At 42.6% G+C, this 20,247-nt stretch overlaps 1 protein-coding gene across 1 annotated transcript; it reads right to left on the bottom strand.

Moving 5' to 3' along the window:
• Nucleotides 1-8,134: 8,134 nt before the first annotated feature.
• Nucleotides 8,135-9,298, bottom strand: LOC123429064 (transcription factor TB1-like). The gene has a single exon (XM_045113124.1). The coding sequence runs from the start codon at nt 8,945-8,947 to the stop codon at nt 8,351-8,353; it is 597 nt and encodes a 198-aa protein (XP_044969059.1). The 5' UTR covers nt 8,948-9,298; the 3' UTR covers nt 8,135-8,350.
• Between the last annotated feature and the right edge of the window lie 10,949 nt (nt 9,299-20,247).

The following is a 20,247-nucleotide window of genomic DNA, read 5'->3' as shown; positions in this document are numbered from 1 at the left end:
AATATATTTAAATACTAAAACGTGAGTAATACATTCATACCTAGATAAAAGTAAGACAATTTTTTTGGAACCGGTGAAGTATATGCCACCGGCCAGCAATTAGGAAAAGGTAGTTGTGCGAGCGTATAATGTTTATAAGAGCATCTACAACTGGAACCCATATCCGAGCGGGCTGCACGGTCGCTATCCGGACACAAAAACCGCACTCAACCATGTCGCTTAAATACGGCTCAAACGTTTGGACTGACCGGCATTCCCTATATCCGGTCCATATTTTGGAGGATATGGAAACGCCCGGATGCTCCCGGCTGGGCGCGGACGACGCTGTAGCTACTTAATCATCATACGACGTGTGGACATCGGAGCACCGGCTGTAGCTATTTACGGAGATCCGGGCCAGATGCACTACCCGTTTCGCTGCCAGCCTTCTACCGGATTCCCCGAAACCGGAGGAGGAGGAGGTTGCGATGTAGGAGGACGATGCTGCCATGGAAGAGGAGAACCTGGAGTCGATGCAGACGTGTTTGAGGAGGAGCGATACGAGGTAGTGATGGAAGATCTAGCGTCTACGATCTTCGACATGGCCAATGCCATGGCGATTTACAAGGAGGCTCATACAGACAAACTGACGGAGGTACAGGCCCTTCTCGAGTCCTTTGAGTTAGAGCACGAGGGGGAGGCAAACTGTCGCATACTATGCCAACGGCATGAGGAGATCAACGAGCTCTTCACCTAGTTGGAGGAGGAGGATGATGATCTGCCGTGGGCTCGGCCACCAATGACCACGAGGTCAACATATCTGACGACGAGAACCCGTAGTTTAGTACTCCCTCTGTTTTAAAATAAGTGTCTCAACTTTGTACTAGCTTTAGTATAAAGTTGTACTAAGCTTAAGATAGTTATTTTGGGACGGAGGGAGTAGGTGATTGTAGTAATTTACATAGATCATGTTGTTGCATGGGTTTGTATGAAAATGGTAATCGGATATGCCTAGCGTGGTTGTATGTGATGAAAATTGAGGCAAGTTTGATCATCATCCGCAGACGCGCAGGTGTTTGGTAAATCGTATTAGCTTTGTGTGGTTGTAGATGCTCTAAACCCTTTCGTTTCTGTCTAAACGAATACTCTCCAATCCGGTTCATAGAGCCATTCGTATTTTGAGTCACATTGACTACTAATTTAACTAACGATGTACCATAAATAGTATAATTTTGTTGCATATCATTCATATTTTGTTGGTTAAATCGGTGGTCAATGTTAGTCTAAAAAATACAAGGACTTATAAACCGGAATGCCAAGTTCCCGTGGACGGGGCATCGCGTGCAATCAATACATTATACTGGCCGGATGTCATATATGAAAATATATTGTTATGAAGATTCCTTTAAACTTGATACTTTCTCTGTATCAAAATAATTATAGTTTGAGAGAACTATAGTTAAGAAAAACTAAATTAGTTCTTTCCAACTACAATTATTGAAGGAAGAAAGGAATCTGTATGTAAAAAAATGAATTTTTTTCTATGTGAAAATATGTTTTTGTATAAGTCCTGTGTTTGCACTTTTCGGTGTATGGTAGCAATAATTTCATAACGTACAGGCTCGTCCCCACTCTCCAACTATTTGCAGCCTAAAATTATCCTTGAGTTAAAACCAATTGCAATACACTGTCAACTGTCAAACGGACGGCCAACATTACCATGCCCGAGTTGTTTTGCGCAACATGTCTGCCATGCATGTGCTCGCCACATTGCCAACACGCCCCCTTTATGAGATCAACAAACACTGTAGAAGCACGACATGTATAGATGTAGGGAAAGAGGGTGGTGCTGCAACGTGGGTAACCTATCTGATGTGTGGGCCCCACCTAGGTATAATAATATTTATCAGAAAGCTAGTATGTCACGCGTGTTTGAGACATTAGAAAAATTATACCCCTCCGTTCCTAAATATAAGGCTTTTTAGATGTTTTATTAAAAAACTACATAAAGATGTATATAAACATACTTTAGAGTGTAGATTCACTCATTTTACTCGGTATGTACTCTTAGAATGAAATCTTTAAAAAGACTTATATTCAAAAACAGAGGAAGTAGTTATAGTATGTTGCGCATTTACTTCTAATACCATGTCATTGGGATAAAAAAAAGTACCTTATTTTTTAGCGGCGAATTTTCTTGTGCGGATTAGGGATCATCGGCGGAGCTTCAGCAAGGCTGAAAGGGCCATGGCCCACCCAGACTGGAGGAAAAAAATGTTTCACATGAAGTCCAGCCAATAATAATTCGTTGATTTTGATTTGTTAGCATTGTTTGTACTGTCCGGCCCGCCCTATAATTTGTTGGTAGCTCTGAAGCTGGTAGAGATGGAGCTGATGAGGGGGCTTACTGCCAACAATTGAGGGTAAAATGGATTTTCCACTATATTTAATGTGCACTCCTTCCATTTCTCTGTACTCCACGTATAAGATTTCTATGAAGTCAAACAAAGTAAATTTTGACCTAATTTATATTAAAAATAAATAAAAACAATACTGAGGTTATATACTATAACAATTAATTTCCTGATGAATCTAATGCTAGTTATTTTGTATTATGAATGTTAATATATTTTTGTTTCAAAGTTGGTAAAAATTCAAGAAGTTTGCCTTTGAACAAATATTATATGCAGAGTAAAAAGAAATGAATGGAGTACTACACTCTAATCTTGTACATACTTACCCCACAAAAAAAATGTAGATACTTCATGGTGCAAACCAAATAAACAAAAAAAAATATTGCCAACTTAAGATACTTCCACGTTTTTTGTTAATCTGATGCTAGATAGCCGCAGTAAGCCTCATTTTCCTTCTTGTTGTCGTATATTTTATGGCTTCAGCTTCCGTATACACCATACTACCAAACTTTTAGCGAGTATTTTATGTGTTCATTCTTATTTTTCCAGTATTATGTACTAGAAATGATGCAATATCATGTGTACTTCAGAGAACTCCTGAGGTGCATGTGCAGAGTCTAGGAAATCTGAATAATTATCAATCTGATTCGATCTATTTACACTAGTTAGGTAGGTAGTAATCCTGTAAAGGAAGGCCAGATACACCCAGCTGGTGAATCCCCTCCCACCCCCCCCCCCCCCCCCGACCTTCCCCTCCTGGTGGTTCTCCGCGTGAGCTGCACCGGGGGGGTGCTCCTAGGTGGCGTCATTTCGTGCGGCGGCATGGCTCATGGGCGGACGGCTGGACGGTGGTGTCGCTCCGGCGTGACCTGGCGGCAGCCACTCGGCCCAGATTTGGGCCCTTCGGGGCCCATTTGGGCTTGGGGGGATCGACGGCCGTGCGGGTCTGTGGCTGGACTTCCGGGAGGCAGGGGCGGCGAAGAGCTGATAGGTGTTGGTGGCACCGATGCCAGCCTGCTGCAGCATGGCCGGCGGGGCTTAGCGGGCCTGTTTTGGCATGGACGGGCCAGGGGTGCCCTGGTATGCCATGATGCCTTGTCCGAACAGCAACCGCGACGGAGGTGGAGGTTGTTCCCTCCTGTTTGGCTTCAGTGATGCTGCTATGTCGCTTGGCGCTTCTCTTGGGCTTCTTGGCCTCGTGTTGGTGTTTGTAGCATGACAAGGTGTGTGGCGACGCTACCGCGGTGGCGCATGGGGTTGGCGGTGGTCTGACTGGTCGGCTCCGGTTGGGCGATGGGGTTTGGAGTGCGGGAGAAATCCTTGTTGGTTCGTCCGGCTCAGATTCCTTCCTGGAGGGTATCCGGGGTAGCCATCCCTTACTTCCATCTGCATGCCGGGGGAAACCCTAGGGCTTGTCCGGGCAGCATCGTCGTTGGAGTCACACCCCTTCTTGGAGGTGCTTCTTGGTATGCGGTGGATCGGAGCCTCGGGCTGTGGTGTTTTGTCTCCAGAGGGCGCAGCGGCGGCGGGTCATCCGCTCTCTGTCAGCTGCCGTTGTTGGCATTTGTTTCTTCTTCTTTTTCTTTTGGGATTGATGTGCTGCTCGCCCCAGCAATGCTATGTATCGGTGTTGGTTGCTTTGGAATACAAAGCGGGAAGAAACCCTTTTTCGGTGATCCTGTAAAGTACAATCGATTATGTGATGAAATATTTCAATAATGTTTTTGCCGTTCAAGCAAGAAAACATTTTGTTAACCCTTTCCGTGCTTAAGTGGTTTTCTTGGAATAATGGACCATTTGGATTGTTAAAAATGCATAAGCCTTCAGGAAGGAGAGGTCTGCCTTTAGCTGTTTTGTGCATGATCTGTCTTTGCGGCCACACAGGATCAAGTATAAATACAGGGATGCACTCCCGCACTGTATAGATTTTCTGCCATCTTAGAGAGATGTCATGTTTGTTTTCCTCTCCCTTTTCTCTCCCACTTTCTGTTTATGATCCTTGGATCCTTGCCTTGTTGTATATACTGTTTTCTGTTTTACTAAAAAATATATGTGGGGCTTTTGACCCTACAGTTTGTAGTAAAAATATTGCTCACAATAATTTTTTGTAGGATAATATCAATCTTGATGTTGTATTATTTTTCTTATTAACATCTATCTATATATGAGTCTTTTTTAGGTGTTGGGGAACACATTTCTACAAGTAGTGCATGGTATATTTGGACAAAGGGATAAGAAAATAATCTGTCCCGGCATATCTTGTATGTTTAGGCCGATGTTATGACAAGTGATGAACGCCATAGGAGGGGGGAGAACAATATCCAATTCTAATATATTGGGATTAGCTAGAATCCCTTTCAGTTCTTTCCATGCAAAATAGGAAGTTTGAACCTAATATACTTACGAAATGTTGGGTTAATTTTGAGGGATCACCTGTACTCACATCGGTTGTGTATCATGGGATCATCTCAAAAATCTGGTGGGACAAATCAATCCCTTGTTTTGCCTTGGCCTTCAAGCTCATGCAGGACGAGCATCACACCCCTAAAAAAATTGCCTTTTTTGTTGGACCAAACCCATCACATCACTCAACCCCCCCCCCCCCCCCCCCAAAAAAAAACCAGTTCGTACCAGAGCTGGTGTATTCACCATGTGTCCCATTCCTCCGACCAATGAACGAAGTATATTCTGACTACAACTTGATTGGAAATAGAAAAGTCCATCAACTAATCTAACAATCTAACTTGGGAAAGTCTGTTTCAGAGTGTACTTACTTCATGTAGCCAACGAAATTTAATGCTGAAATAATAATAATGGTACTCATTGATTCCCAGCTAGTACGTACTACCATGAGTCTGTTACATGCAAATTCTTAGTACGGAGGAAACCTGGAAGTAGAGATATATATCCAGATTCATAAGATCATGTTATGCTCAAATTAATAGAGTAATGCCCAGTACAACGCCTCATAATTAAGCGTAGCCTGGCATGTGTAGACACCAACTCATTTTATATATTATTCCTACACATACCTCGAATCGAAGACATCACATCAGTAGATGACCGGATTCCATTTTTCTGCTAGTATATATGTGAAATTATGGATGTTCAACATAGAAACGACACTGTAACATACTGAACATGCATATAAAAAGTGCCGCAGTATATTGCCCCAGAATTCTGCATTAAAACCAACAACTATAAAACGTATATCATCTGTGTATTGAGTTATGTACACCAGCTTGCATACTATCCTGAGGTCTCAAACACTAAAATATGTTCTCTCTCCAATGTCTTTCACTATATTCACCAAAATTAGTTAAAAACCATCAGCACATCAGATAAAAGAAATTGTTTGGCATACATCAGCACCAAAATGGAATGTACGCAATTATTTGTACATTTAGGGAAGAAACAACCACCTACATAAACAATGACTTCTTTTTTATAAAACTGATGGATATATTAATACATGTATGATTGCTAATGTATGTACTCACATGCAATCTTAGTGAGTCAAAGGCTTTTTTATTGCCGTCATTACTTTGTGATATTTTATATAGAAACCTAGCTTTTAATTCTAAATCTAGCTAGAGTATATACACATAAGGATCAAATAGTTCAAAGTCTTCAAATTTAGCTAGATGGAGAACCTGTAGTTACCACCTACACAAATCTATACACATGATATGCATGATGAGTTTTCTTATGCTAAACAGTTGGGTAAACTCAAATTAGCACCGTCGAAAACTAAAAAGTATTACATATACTAGCTAGTCACCATTCATAATGTATTGTACATGCAAAATAATTATGAAAGCAGTTTAGGTAATTATACGCTTAGGCCTGGGTCAGCTGATACTTCATAAAATTAAGTTGGCTCGTGTGCTTAGGATATACATTGATGATTTTTTTTTTTAAACTGTGTTCTCTTGTTCCCATCTTATTATAAATATATGTAGACTCTCTGCAAGTAGAGTGGGCAGCTTTGGTCACAAAGACCTTATGTATATTGTGTGTTCATTGTTGCATTTTGAAAAATATATGCGATAGGGAGTAGTCAATTTGAGTTTTAACAGCTGGCTTTCTAAGAAACTAATTAGCACTAGTGATAATAAACTTTGGTGGCTGTGGTTGAGAAGTTTCACAACCTGTATTTTTCATTAATTTAGGCAAAAGGATTTGAAGCTACCCAACCAACAATACTGGAAGACTAAAATCAACAATGTTTGCTTTGAGATGCTTGAGATAGATGGCACTGCATTCTTTCAACTTCATGCACATGATCATAAGGTGTTCAATAATTGAGTGCACAACTTCTTATTTACTTCCTGTCACTCAGAGTGTATATTATTATCTTATCTTTCTCGTACTCCTAGTGGACCAATGTGAGCAAATGATCAGCATGTTTATTCTGTCCAACAAAGGCAGGGGCCCTGCCTTATTAGCAAGGAGGGAAAGTTATGTACAGGAGGTCAGAAAGAAGGTTGCCAATTTGTGTATGTTCTTGGCTTGGCTTGATCAACTTGATAAATCATATTAATTATTGCTAGATATGTGTTTTCCTACAGGACCATAATTACTGATTCTAGGATCTAGAACAGGGTCCGTGAGTTTTCCCTCATAAGTAAAGAAGAAATTTTTTAGGTCGCGTGTAGTTACTATGAGGAAGTAAGCATTAGTATTTTTTGAAAAAACAGGGTTCATGATTTACTTTTTTTCTGTAGGCTAAGAAGCTTCCTAGACTTCCATAAGTATACATGTGAGCAAGTAGACATGGAATAATGGGTATCAGGAGGAGAAATTTTAAAGAAGAACACTACTGCTATATATCTGCTGTAGGTGCACACTCCTATAAATATATTGACATCGCGAGAGTAAGATCTGGTGGGTCGGTAGTCATAATATTGGAACATCTCACTACTCAAGTCAGTTGAAGTGCTGCAATATAAGTTAACCAAATGCAGGGATAAGGCACATGAAGCATTTAATGAAACTGTTTGATCAATTGTGACTTGCCCATGATTATTCTGTGTAGACAGCTAGGTGCACTATTTTGAACACATCAGTATACATGCATACTGCTAGTTCAAACTTTCTGTTAGGTTTGACAATATATTAATTAATTGCAGTTGCCATACAACTAGAGAATACTTTGTACCAACCAGTTTGCTTCACATACATACATATAGTCAATGTTATAAAGGCATATATGTTATATCCGGAATTTCAGATATAATATTTTTAGACTAGCTAATTAATCACTATTATGATATGGATGCTTTATGTTTTGACAACTCACATGCACCTTTTTTCTAAGAATTCTGCAGATACATGTGATACAGGTCTGTCTCTTCTAATTAACTCAAACTCATGGTAACAGAACACAGGAATAATGCAATATGAACTAACTGAAATAAACTGCCATCGGAATTGGTCAAAAGGATAGATCATTTTTGTAATCAAACCAGAAATCTGCTGATATATATATCCTTTGTGTACTGCATCAAATGTTGTGTTAGATTAAGCTAAACCAAGTATATGCATTTTCCATGAATTTATTCTTATAAACATATATGTGATGTGAACAAAGAGAATATTAAGCTTGCCCTAGCTAGATACCTACTAGTACGGTTGAAGAAATTCACCTGAAATTGATTGCCCAAACCCTCCGATCAAAATTGTATGTGACCTCTTATGGATGGTATTTCCATATGTAGCACTGGAAAACACAAAACAACTACAAGAACCTCAAGATTAGCACATGAGCAAAATATAGTTGGCCAAATTAGTAGAACACACCCAGCAACCAGCATGAACATAAGATTTGCAAGAACTTAATTAATCTCACCGGTTGGACAGGACACACACACAAATATGTCATGCGGCTGCATATACAAGAAATCACCTGAACTAATTAGTAGTTAGTGGTCCTCTGTTGCTGCCGCTCCCATCAATTAGTCCAACTCCAATCCTTCCATAGGCTGCTCTATGTCTATGGCCGCCGCCTCCGACATGAACCAGTCAAGCTCACCTTCGCCGCCAATGCTTTTCATCAGATCTCTGACGTCGTGCTCTTCCTCCCTCGCGTCCTCGAAGCAGCCGGTGCTGGAGGAGGTAGCCCCCTCCTTGGTCGACGGTCCGGCAGCGGCCGGCACGGCGGACCCCTGGGCCGCGTTGGCGAGGCGGTCGATGGCAGGCTTGGACTGCGTAAGCAGCCAGTCCACCGTCTTGCTTGCCTTGTCGAAGCCGAGGAGGTCCTGCAGCGCGAAGAAGTCGCGCGCCACGCCGACGGACAACCGCATCCGGCGGTCGCGCACCCCCTGCGCCGTGCGGATCTTGCTGTGCCGGTCCGTCCGGAACGGCCTCTTCCGCGCGGCCCCGGCGAGGGCGCCCCCCGGCTCCCCCCGCTCCGCCGGAGCTGGAGCGGTCACCGGCTGCCAGAGCACCGCCTCCAGTGTCCCATCCTGCTGCTGGTGGTGGTGGTACATCTCGGCGGGGAAGAACTGGAAGCACTCGCCGAAAGACGACGACGCGGATGGAGCTGGATGCATGTGGTGGGTAGCAGTAGGGTTTGATGGCGGCGGTTCTTGGTGGGATACTCAATGATGATGATGGTGGTGATGATGGCAATGGGGGATGTCTGGGTCATCTCTCAAATAGTTGGAAGCTTCAGTACCAAACCAAAACCAAGCAGTAAGCTTGTGTGGATCAGTGGGTGGGGTGGACGGCTAGAAGATTCCTGCTCTAGTGGTGGCCGGCACTACGAGCTAGCTAGCGTCAATGCAGATCTAAATCTCACTTCTACCTTTTACTACTTCAATGTCAAGTACTAGAGCTATGCATCCATGTTCCAGCCGGGCTACAAGAGGAGGAGGAGGAGGAAAGGGGAAGAGGAGGAGAGGGAGGAGGATGAGCTAGCAAGAAACCAGCTGGGGACTGTAGGCATCTAGATAGGGTACTCCTCTCTGACCGACTTGAGTAATAAGATAAGGACAAGTGTCTGTAGTACATTGCAGGTGTACCACACTTACTACCCAGATTGCATATTTATTAATCTATCTATTTGTTTATACTTTTATGAATTTCTTTCTTTCTCTTGGCCTGCCGGATGGCAATGACATTTGATATATACTAGAAAAGGCACAGTTAAATTTACGTGTATTTTCATAATAGATAAGGCTTAAAACATATTGCATTTAATCCTAACAGCTAATTAACATTTCATTGTACTCATCTCACAGTTAATCAATAACCACCTAAGTTTTATAAAATTTCGAAGCATATCTTTTACGGAGGAAGTAGCTAAAGCCGGGGCTTAAAACTGTTACTAATGTGTCCTGGCTTGTGGGGTCAGGAGAGGTGGCAATGGCTTGTCCGCTTCTGCTGGTGGGGGTGTGTGGGCGAATGATGAAGGCATTATTGAGAGGCAAATGTCTATGTGTGTGTGCAGTTGCTACTGTAGGGACGGGCGTCGGAGGGCTACAGGCCAATACCCATGTGAGAATGGTCAGGTACTTGTACACATCTAAACCATACAGCGCTGGGTAATAATGATGGGGCAGCTGATTATTTAGCAATCCACCCGTTGTACTTTGGGGCAACTCCAACACCGAGCATCACGTGACACATGTGGTAAGCAATTCAAATAATTCAAAAAAAACTTCAACACCGAGCATGAAATCACCCGCAAATGTCGTCCAGACGTCTAAATTCTCACAAACCGGACACAATGTGGGAGATGTCTGAAGGAGTTTGGACGTCTGCCACATAGGACAATGACGAATCGCCCTCCACGCTAGCCGTGGCGTCCATATCGGATGTCGTGTGGAGGAACCGTCCTCCTCGCCAGCAGTGACACTTCTCGTGGCGAAGAAATGCCTTTCGGAGGCGGAGCGGCGCATCACGTTGTGTCGGGTAATGTTTGTGAACACCTAAGTGAACCTGGCGGAGGCTTCGACGGTCGACCCCATGCTCACGGAGGCTTCGACAATCGACCTTCACAAGTCTACATCGAGTCAGACAACCATCGTCGGTGCCTTCTCAACAACCAGCTCCTCTGAGTGGGGATGATACAGTCCGAGCGTGCCGCCTTCACTCGAGCAGTCGACGTTAATGAAGACAATCGGTGCAAGGTGGTGGACGATGAGGTAGAGCTTCTCAAGTGTGACCGTGTCGCGATGATCGGGAAGGGATGCCATGATGCCTGGAGGGCATTCCACCATTGACGCCATGAGAATGTCGGCTCGGACGGCGACGCAGACACCGATAGAGGTGTTGGTGACCTTGTGTGGTACATCATAATAGGGGAACGTGGAACGCAACCATATTTTTAACATACATGATCTCATCATTTGTTAATTCCCACAGCCAAGTTAAACCTCCCTGTCACGAGATCTTTTTCCTAGAGGATCTATCGATGTACTCCCTCCGTTTCTAAATAATTGTAGTTAGGGAGAACTAGTCTAGTTCACCCCAGCTACAATTATTTAGATATAAAGGGAGTAGTACCTAAGTAGACGGTAACTCCGGGATATCCAAGCGTACCGTTCTAGAGATTTGGTAGCACTCCATGGCATAACACAGAAAAATCAATGAGAAAATTAGAGGAGAACAACCTAGCATCGTATCGATGTAGAACCAATCTACTCACTCTGTGCCTAAATACTTATAGTTGGAGAGACTAGTCTAGTTCTTTTCAACTACAAGTATTTAGGCACGGATTGAGTAGATCACACACAGAGAAGGGGGCGCGGGCAGCACTAAGCACCTAGGACAACACTACATGTCGGGTGTTCGCTTACTCCCATTTCACCCTTTTGTTCTTCTTTTTCTTCCTTTTCTCTTTCTTGTTAGTATTTTCAATTTTTTTCTTTCCTGTTCTGTTACTTTTTTCCTTCCCCAAAAATGCACAATTTTTTACAAAAAATTCAATGAACTTTTTCTTCAAACCGATAAACTATTTTTCAAATTTGATGAACTTCTTTTCAAATTTGATGAAGTTTTTTCAATTTTGTTCAACTTTATTTTTTTTCAATTTGATGAACTCCTTTCAAATTTGATGAAAATTTTCAGTTCTAATAAAATTTTCTTTCAAATCGATGAACTCTTTTTCAAAACCGATGAACTTATCTCAATTTTTATGAAGTTTTTGCCAAAATCGATGAAGTTATTTTCAAATTCGTGATTTTTTTGGAAATCAATGGACTTCAGAAAATGGATGAACTTTTTTATTAGAACGGGTGAACTTCTTTGCCTCATGATGGGCCGCCAATCTAGAGCCGCGTGGGCGCCAGAAACTCCAACTGACGCTGAAGGCACCGATTAGGAGTTCCTATGAGTGGCCTCATTTTAACTCATTTGTGTAGCCGACTTGGGCCCTTGGTGGCGACTTCCCCCCCAAGGTGGCAGGGATTTGGCCCATCATGAATCTTGTAGAACCTCATGAAAGTTGCAGTCGCCTTGTAGGACTTCGTAGGCACTTTTGGAATCATTTTCTAAGAAGAAAACTTCATCCTCTAACCTTTTTAGTGGAGACTAAATTGCTGTTGTCTTGCATTGTTCAACTACAGTTTCGGTCGAAGTTTCTCCATTACATGTGGAATTTTTCGGTTCGGGCTCAGGAGTGATCTCCGGAAAATTTTCAATTGTTTTAATCTTTTGAACTGACACCGAAGATTAACCAATGTCGTTGAGTTGTACCATCCTCCCATTCAATTTTTCACGGGGAAAATTCTTTCTTGAGAAACACTATGTCCTTAGCGACAAACACTTTTGCCTTAGTCTGGTGATAGAAGTAAGGCCCAACAATATCACTGGTACAAAATACAAAAGGGGGCTATTAAGCCCCCCCCCCCCCCCCCCCCCACACACACACACACCACACACACAGAGGAAAATATCGCACACGATAGAAAAAAACTATGTGTGATAACCGCATCACACAAGCTTAGAAAAACACTGTTTGCAGGTTACAATTTCAACAATTGTGTCGTGTCAATATAGTTCATACGATTATTTAAAATTAATTGTGTGTGATGATTGAGCTTTCACACACGACTATTCTGCAAAAGAACGTCTGCACATATCACATTGCCCTGTGTAATATGTTTTTTGAGCCACAACCGCATGCAATTCATTCTTAGAACACACGTGGGATTGACATGAGGAAAATAGAAATAGGAAAATCATAATATTGTTCAATAGTTCATTACAGGATACTCCTTCTGTTCCTAAATACTTGTTGTTGGAGAGAACTAGACTAGTTCTCTCCAACAACAAGTATTATGGTACAGAGGGAGTATATATCATCATATATACAATGATACAAAGTAACTACTACAATACATACAAAATGAAAGTCAATAATATTGCAAATTAATAATTTCTCCTTTAGGCCTTTTGACTGCGACACTCTACCAGCTCCCTGATGGATGAAAGTGGCAATGACATGCGCTCCGTGGTTGTTTGTGGAGGACTCAGTCGGCGCATGCCCTGTATATTTTCCTTGCAAAGATCGTTACCAAAGTCGAAACTGTCGTTTGTTGGTGCGTGTGACCATCCGTTGGCATGTGGCCGGGTTGGTTGGTGGTGCCCATTTTATGGGCTTGGTTGTATTGGTTGTAGCCCGTTCTCAAAGTAACTGCGCAGTTCTTACTTTCTTCTTAATCAATGAAATGATAAGTGTTTTGCCCCATTTTTTACAAAAAATGGTCGCTTCAGGACCACGCTAAAAAAATTCAGAGTTACTTCACGCATAAAAAGGATAGAAATAGGCAACCAAGTGTGCATGTTTCAGTTTTGAGCCTACGTTGCTGAGACCCGTTCGATGCCAGGGGGGCTGCATACTGTAGCGGATGGCGCACTCTAGAAGATGGGTTACAGTAGCCTCCAGCGGTCGGTTCATTTTGCTGACCAAGTTCTTTTGTCAGCTTTTTATATTTTCCTTCCTGGTTTAGTTTTTCTTAGGGAGTTTCTCTTTTTGCAAAATTTCTGTTTTATAATTTCCTGTACTATACGCATTTTATAATATATGGTGAGTATTATTTCACATACACGCAGAAGATCGTTTTAATATATGTTGAATATTTTTTTATTACTACAAATTTTCGTAATATACCTTGAGTTGTTTTGAAATACATAATTTTTTAATATACGATCAACATTTTTATAAATCACCATGAACATCTTTGCAATATATAGTGATTTTTTTAATAGCTACCCAATTCTTATTAATACAATTCCTTACGTTTTTGTAATATACTGTGAAAAAATTACTAATATGCAATGACCATTAACAAATAGTTCATCGTGTGTCAAACAAACAAATATTTTATATTAACCAATTGTTCAATGTGTATGACAAATGTTCACCATGTATTCTATACCTAATAATAAAGCGGCTATTGCTTTCGTCGGAAAACTCATCATAGCATTTTTATAAAAAAGCTCCTGTAATTTTTGTTATTCAACTCGCGCTTCATCATTTATCTCCAACGTAAAAGGAAAAAACGATTAGCTGCAAAAATTATACCTGTACGCATCGCCTCCTCTCGTCGACCCTGGGCCACCCTGGCCTGTGCCCAGTCCGCCGCGGCCGACCTCAACCGCCACCGCTGCCGATCTCAACCCACCCGCCTCCGCGGCTGTACCTCTCCTCGCTCACTGCCCCCGTTGCGGCGCTCGAGCGCATCGCGTCGATCCTGGTCCACCCTGGCCTGTGCCCAGGCCGCTGCCACACCACTCGTCGCCATGGCCAACCTCAACCACCATTGCAGTCGATCTCAACCCACCCACCTCCGCGGTCGTACCTCTGTCCGCTTGCTGCCCCCATTTCAACGCTCGAGCATAGCTTCTGGATCAAATCAACCCGACAGCCACATCGACTTAGGATGATGTGTTTGCTCGATGCAGAACGGCGGCGGCGCGCGGATAAGGTGCGGCGGAGCGAAGTACTTGCAGGTGGAGGCGGGCCTCCATGGCTCACATGGGGAACTCCAAGGTTATGGCGCGGCAGCGACGACTCTTTATGGCCAGATAGAGGCGCCTAACCCTTGCTCCCCTCATCGTATCCCCTCCTCCGGCAGGAACTCATCATCTGGTGAGATCCCCTCCTCATGCTTCCAACTGTGTGCCAAGCACCGGCAAGAAATTTTGTTTTGTGGGAATTTGTTTGCTGATGAATGAATGTATTGAATGTAATATTGCATTGTTGTAGAGAGAGAGAATGGAACACCACCTTGAGTTTGTCATTTGATCCCACATTCTCTATCCCATGAATGAAATAAGATAACAGTCCATTGATCAATTCACGTAGCCTCTTTGTTTTGCTTTGCTTGTCCCGCTCAATTTCTCATCATGATGGAATTAACAATGGACGGGTTGATTTTTCAACAAAATAGGATAGGACTGACTACATTAGTTACGGGTTGATTACCATGTATTAATAAAAAGAAAGAAAAACGAAAATAAAGAAAAACCCAATAAAAATAGAAAGAGTAAACCAAACAAACAGAGTAAACCAAACGAACAAAGAACCAGAAACGAAAAAAACAAAAAGGAAAGAAGAAACAAAACAGCAAACGCACAATGCGCTGCCACGAAGTGGGCCGGTCCACCTATGGGCGGTGCGAGTAAAGCCACTCTTTGTTTGTCGCTAAAGACGGTATGTAGGATCGGCGTGACTATGTGTCACTTATGGAGGCACCTATGTCCCACTTGGCGCTAGACAAATGGCCCGGCGCAGCGCACACCGGAGAATCGTTCCTTCACTCGCCCACGTGTGCTAGGACGAAGTGGGTTCGCCATGCTGATGTCTAGCTGTCACTTTCTATCTTCCTTTTATTATTAATATGCTTAATATAAATTTTAAATTTACATACATATATTTAATTACTATTTTTACCAAACCATGAAATTCTAAGCATACTAAAACAGTACATAAAAATATTAGCACAACTAAAATATGTTCAGGAGATATAAAAAGGTACAATATTTAAAAAATAATGTATGACAAATTTTTAATGTATATACAATGAAGAAAAGGAAATCCCAAACCCTAAAACCTAACCCTAAACCCTAAACCATAATTTTTAGTGTAAAAATATATTTCAGACCATTTAACAAAATTTACATGACATTTTAAAGAAATATACTTGTGTTGCCAAAAAGATCTTAGTGACATTTGAAAATACGTTTGCATAATGTAAAGATAATATTTGTATATTAAACAAAGTTTGTTGGCATTAACCAATGTATGTCATATTTTAAAGAAATATTCTTGTATTCCAAACAAATGTTTTGACCACGTAAAACAATGTCCTTCCTGCTTATGAATTTTTTTATGACCATAAAACAATTTCAACGCAAATTTTAAATAATGTTTCCATTTATTAAAAAAAAGTGTACACACATGTATTAAATAATAAATGTGCATAGTATATTTGAATAATTTTCAATGTGTATTGAAAAAACATGTTTCACGTACACATTAAAAATTATATTGTGTATTCATGGAAATTAGACCTGTGTTAAAACAGAGAAAACCATTGAAAACCAACAACAGAAAAATAAAAATGAATATGAGAAAGAAAGAAAAAAACCAGCTAAAATAAAGAAATTCTTCGTGTGGCAATACAATACCGGGCCGGCCATTGCTAGCGCTCGTTCGTTATACAACCTTATTCCTTTTCTTTTCCTTTCTGGTTTTGTTTTTTTATTTCCTCGCGAGTTTTTTTCACTGACTTTCTTCATTTCATTCTCTTTATTTACTAGTATTTTTCCTTTATCTTAGTCTTTCTCTGAATTTGATTTTTTTTTATTTCTCCATTTTTACCGGTTTTTTTGTTTCTTTCCTTTTTTGCTTTATTTATATTCCATTTTCTATGTTTTGTTCTTTGTTTTGATCTGTTTCCTCATTATTTTCTTTCTTTCTTGGTTTTCACTGATTTCCATTTTTGCACTAATTTTTACTAGTATTCTTTTTTTTACACATGTCTACATTTTTACTAGAAAAAACAAAAGATACTACTAAAAATTGGGGCAAAAAATGGAAATCGGTGAAAACCAAGAAAGAAAAAAACTATGATGAAACAGATGAAAACAAAGAACGAAACAAAGAAAATGGAATATAAATAAAGAAAAAAGGAAAGAAACAAAAAAACCCAGCAAAAACGGAGAAAGAAAGAAATCAAATTCAGAGAAAGACTAAGACAAAGGAAAAATACTACTCCCTCCGTCCCAAAATAAGTGTCTTAAGCTTAGTACAATTTTGTATTAGAGCTAGTACAAAATTGAGACAGTTATTTTGGGACAGAGGGAGTAGTAAATACTGACAATGAAATGAAGAAAATTGTAAAAAAAACTAGTAAGGAAAGAAAAAAATAGAAAGGAAAAGAAAAGGAATTAGGTTGTATAACGAACGAGCACTAGGAATTAGGTTGCCGCACGAAGAAGATTGAGGCGAGACAGAAGTTATTATTGTCGTAAGCGAGATTTAACGCTCATGTATAAGATCGAAAGACCCCATCTTTGGCGCCTTTATCCTCCGAAAGCTTACTGACTGGGCCTAGCCTTACAAAGGAGATAAGATCGATCTAATCACTTGGATCGCATAGTCGATCGATTGACCTTGAGCCGCTCTCATCGTTTTTTTGGTTAATGCTTGACCTGTCAACCATTCACCGGACAGCCGTTGACAAGTTAGCCATTTCCCGTTTAGCTTTCTTTAAATGAATCTGAAATTTTGTAGAAAAGCACATGAATTTTTAACAAGCTCATAGACTTGACAAATGAAAAAGTCAAATTTTTTTTGGAAAAACAATTCATGAATTTGAAAAAAGTTCATCTATTTTGCTAATAGGGTTCATGATATGGCCATGACTAATGTAAGTGTTGCTGATGATCGCAAAATAGTACCACGTGTCAGTGGGTTAAAGGAATTATTTTCTACTCCAGGTTGTACTCCCTCCGTCCCAAAATAAGTGTCTCAACTTTATACTAGCTCTAGTACAAAATTGTACTAAGCTTGAGACAGTTATTTTGGGACGGAGGAAGTACTTGGCTCGAGGTCCTCGTTCTTGGCGGGTTGCGTGCTGGTTACGTCTACTTTGGCAGAAGGTTCCTCGTGTGTTAAGGGATTGTACGTTGGCCGATGTTCCCCATCTTCAACTTATATATACTATTTACGTAATTGAAAGATTTTATCATGGTTCTTGGAGGAGATCATTGCATCGTAAAAGATCGGGCCTTAACAGCGGCACGTCCGACGTGTTGTCAATATTAGTTCATGGATTTGAGAAAAAGTTCACAATTTTGAAAAAAAACATCCATTTTGAAAAAAGTTTTGACTTTGAAAATTTGTTCAGAAATTTTGAAAAGAAAGTTCATGATTTCAAAAAAAGAAAATTAAAAAGTCAAAAAGAATAGCAAAATTAAAAGATCGAATTAAACCGTTCAGAAAACCAGAAAAGAAAAAAAATCAGAAACTTCTACAAGCTTCCCAACACCGATTGAAACCGTGTCAAACCTACCAAAACTTACGGAAGATTCACAAGACCGGTTGGGTCTCTTCCCGGAAAAATAAACAGCGTCCCTGGTCAATTTCACTTGTGTGCCGTCATGAAAGGAAAATCCTACATGACCCGGGGGGGGGGGGGGGTGGTGGTCAATTTCACTTGTGTGCGGTCATGAAAGGAAAATCCTACATGACCCGGGGGGGGGGAGATAGGATTCTAAGAGTATCTCTAGTAGAACCCTCAAACCCTTAAAACAAAAACCAGTTTTAAGGGTTGAGAATTGCACATTTTTGACACTTTTAAGGGTTGAAAAACAGGGGCAAAGACTAGAACCCTCAAACCCAACCCTTATAACGGAAACAGGGGCAAAGACTAGAACCCTCAAACCCAACCCTTATAACGGAATTCCGTTATAAGGGTTGGGTTTGAGGGTTCTAGTCTTTGCCCCAACCCCAAACCTTAAAACTATCATTTGGCATTGCATAATTTTCACAAGACAAACATAATAAACCTTTAAACAAACACGGAAATAAAGATCATTGATGCATGGTTTAATAGTTTTTACATCACACAATCATCATCTTCTCCCTCTCATCGGCACCATCACCAAAAAGTTGCACTTGGCGCCATTTCCTAGACCACTTGCACGTCCATCAAGCACCTCCATTGAAGTCATCCACACCGCCATCGCCACCACCACTCATCGGAGTGTCACCTCGAAGAGTAGAGGACGCACCACGGAATATCCTCTTCCTCTCTGCGATGTCCTCCTTGTAGTCCTTCCACCATTGCAATTGTTCTTCATCCATGTCCTTCTTGGACATCATCATGTGCTCCTTCTCTTCCACCATGAGTTCTTTCCATACCTTTGCCTCTTTCACCTTGATCATCCTCTCCTCCAAGTCGGCCTTGCGCTTTGCTTCTTCACGTTTTGCTTCAACTTGTGCAAGCTTGACCTCTTTCTTCTTCTCGGTGATAAGAATCTTCGTCTCTAATGTCTTCCTTGTGAATTCCTCTCTTGCCTTCATCATTTGCTCCATCTTCTCCCTTAGGCTTGATGCCTCTCCTTCCATCTTCACCCTTTGCTTGCCCTTCTTGGTTCCCTCGGGCTTGCCCAAGTTCCTCTCCTTCTCCTCATCTTCACTATCATCCATCCTAAGCATTGCTGACTTCTTGGGTGCGGTCTCTTGATCCCTCAACTTCCACTTGTCAAAGGTTTGAAGAATTGCCCAAGCATGCTTAAATAGGAATGGCTTGCCCTTGGAAGCGGCCATCTCCTTGTACCTCATGCCGGCAATTGTCTCCTATCAACCACACATAATCACATAAGAACCCACATAGTACATACACATAATCAAAATAGTGAAGAGATATGTACTCACATAGTCACTCTCCACGGTTCCACTAGGTGGTGCATCCCTCACTTGGTCCATGGCCGCACTCCAACGAGCACAAGCGGGCTTCATCAAATCCCACCGGCCTTGAAGCGACCGGTAACTGCGAGAGAGGAACCCACAATTCTTCGGCTTGATCCTACAATAGTTGTCCTCGATCCTGTGTCAATACCTTTTATCGGTTTGATCGGTGCCGGTGGTTGCATCCATCCCCACAGATGCCCAAGCACGAACCAAGAGGATATCTTCCGCTTCGGTGTAGTTTGTCGACCGCGCGTGTGGGCGGGAAGCGGCGGTGAATGCCTCCTCCCCTATCTCGGCCACCTCCTCCTCGTCATCCCCTTCATCCTCCTCATCTTCTCCAACCTCCTCACCAAAGGGTTCTAGAGGCGGAGCCCCGAGGTCCACCTCCGCGTCTTGGAGGAGGTCCATGAACGAGGTTGGGTTTGCCATTTCCTTGAACACCTCGTGCGCGGCGGGATGAGGTTCGGCGACGGCGACGACCGGGGGCGCGGGCTTCTTCCGCGCCGCGACCTTCTTCCGCTTCGGGGATACGCCGGCGGCCTTCGAGGAAGCCCCTCGCGGCCCACGCGAGGAGACCTTCGGCCGGCTCTTCTTCGCGGGGCGGGCTGGGCGGTGGCCGGGGCAGCCGCGGTGGCTGGGACAGCCGCCGCGGCGGGCGCGGCAGCGGCCGGGGCGGGAGGAGGTGGTGCGAGGCCCGCCCGCCGCCGCTTGGCCCCGACGTGGGTCACCGCCACCACATCGGCCACGGTGGCCGAGGCGTGCGGGGCGGGGGCGGGGGCGGGCGGGGCTGGCGCGGCGGCAGCCTGGGCGGGCGGGGCCGGCGCGGGGGCGGGCGCGGCGTGCGCGGCGGCGGCCTGGGCGGGCGGGGCGGCTGGCGCGGCGGTGGGCGGGGGCGCGGCGGCGGCGGGGGATCCATGGCGG

This window comes from Hordeum vulgare, chromosome 2H (genome assembly GCF_904849725.1).
Source record: "Hordeum vulgare subsp. vulgare chromosome 2H, MorexV3_pseudomolecules_assembly, whole genome shotgun sequence".
Lineage (NCBI taxonomy): Eukaryota > Viridiplantae > Streptophyta > Magnoliopsida > Poales > Poaceae > Hordeum > Hordeum vulgare.
Note: the sequence above shows the minus strand (reverse complement) of the source record. Positions and strands in the feature narration are given on the sequence as shown.

What these genes read in the sequence shown, in the direction of transcription:
- LOC123429064 (XM_045113124.1), bottom strand. Translation starts at nt 8,947, where the DNA reads ATGCATCCAGCTCCATCCGCGTCGTCGTCTTTCGGCGAGTGCTTCCAG.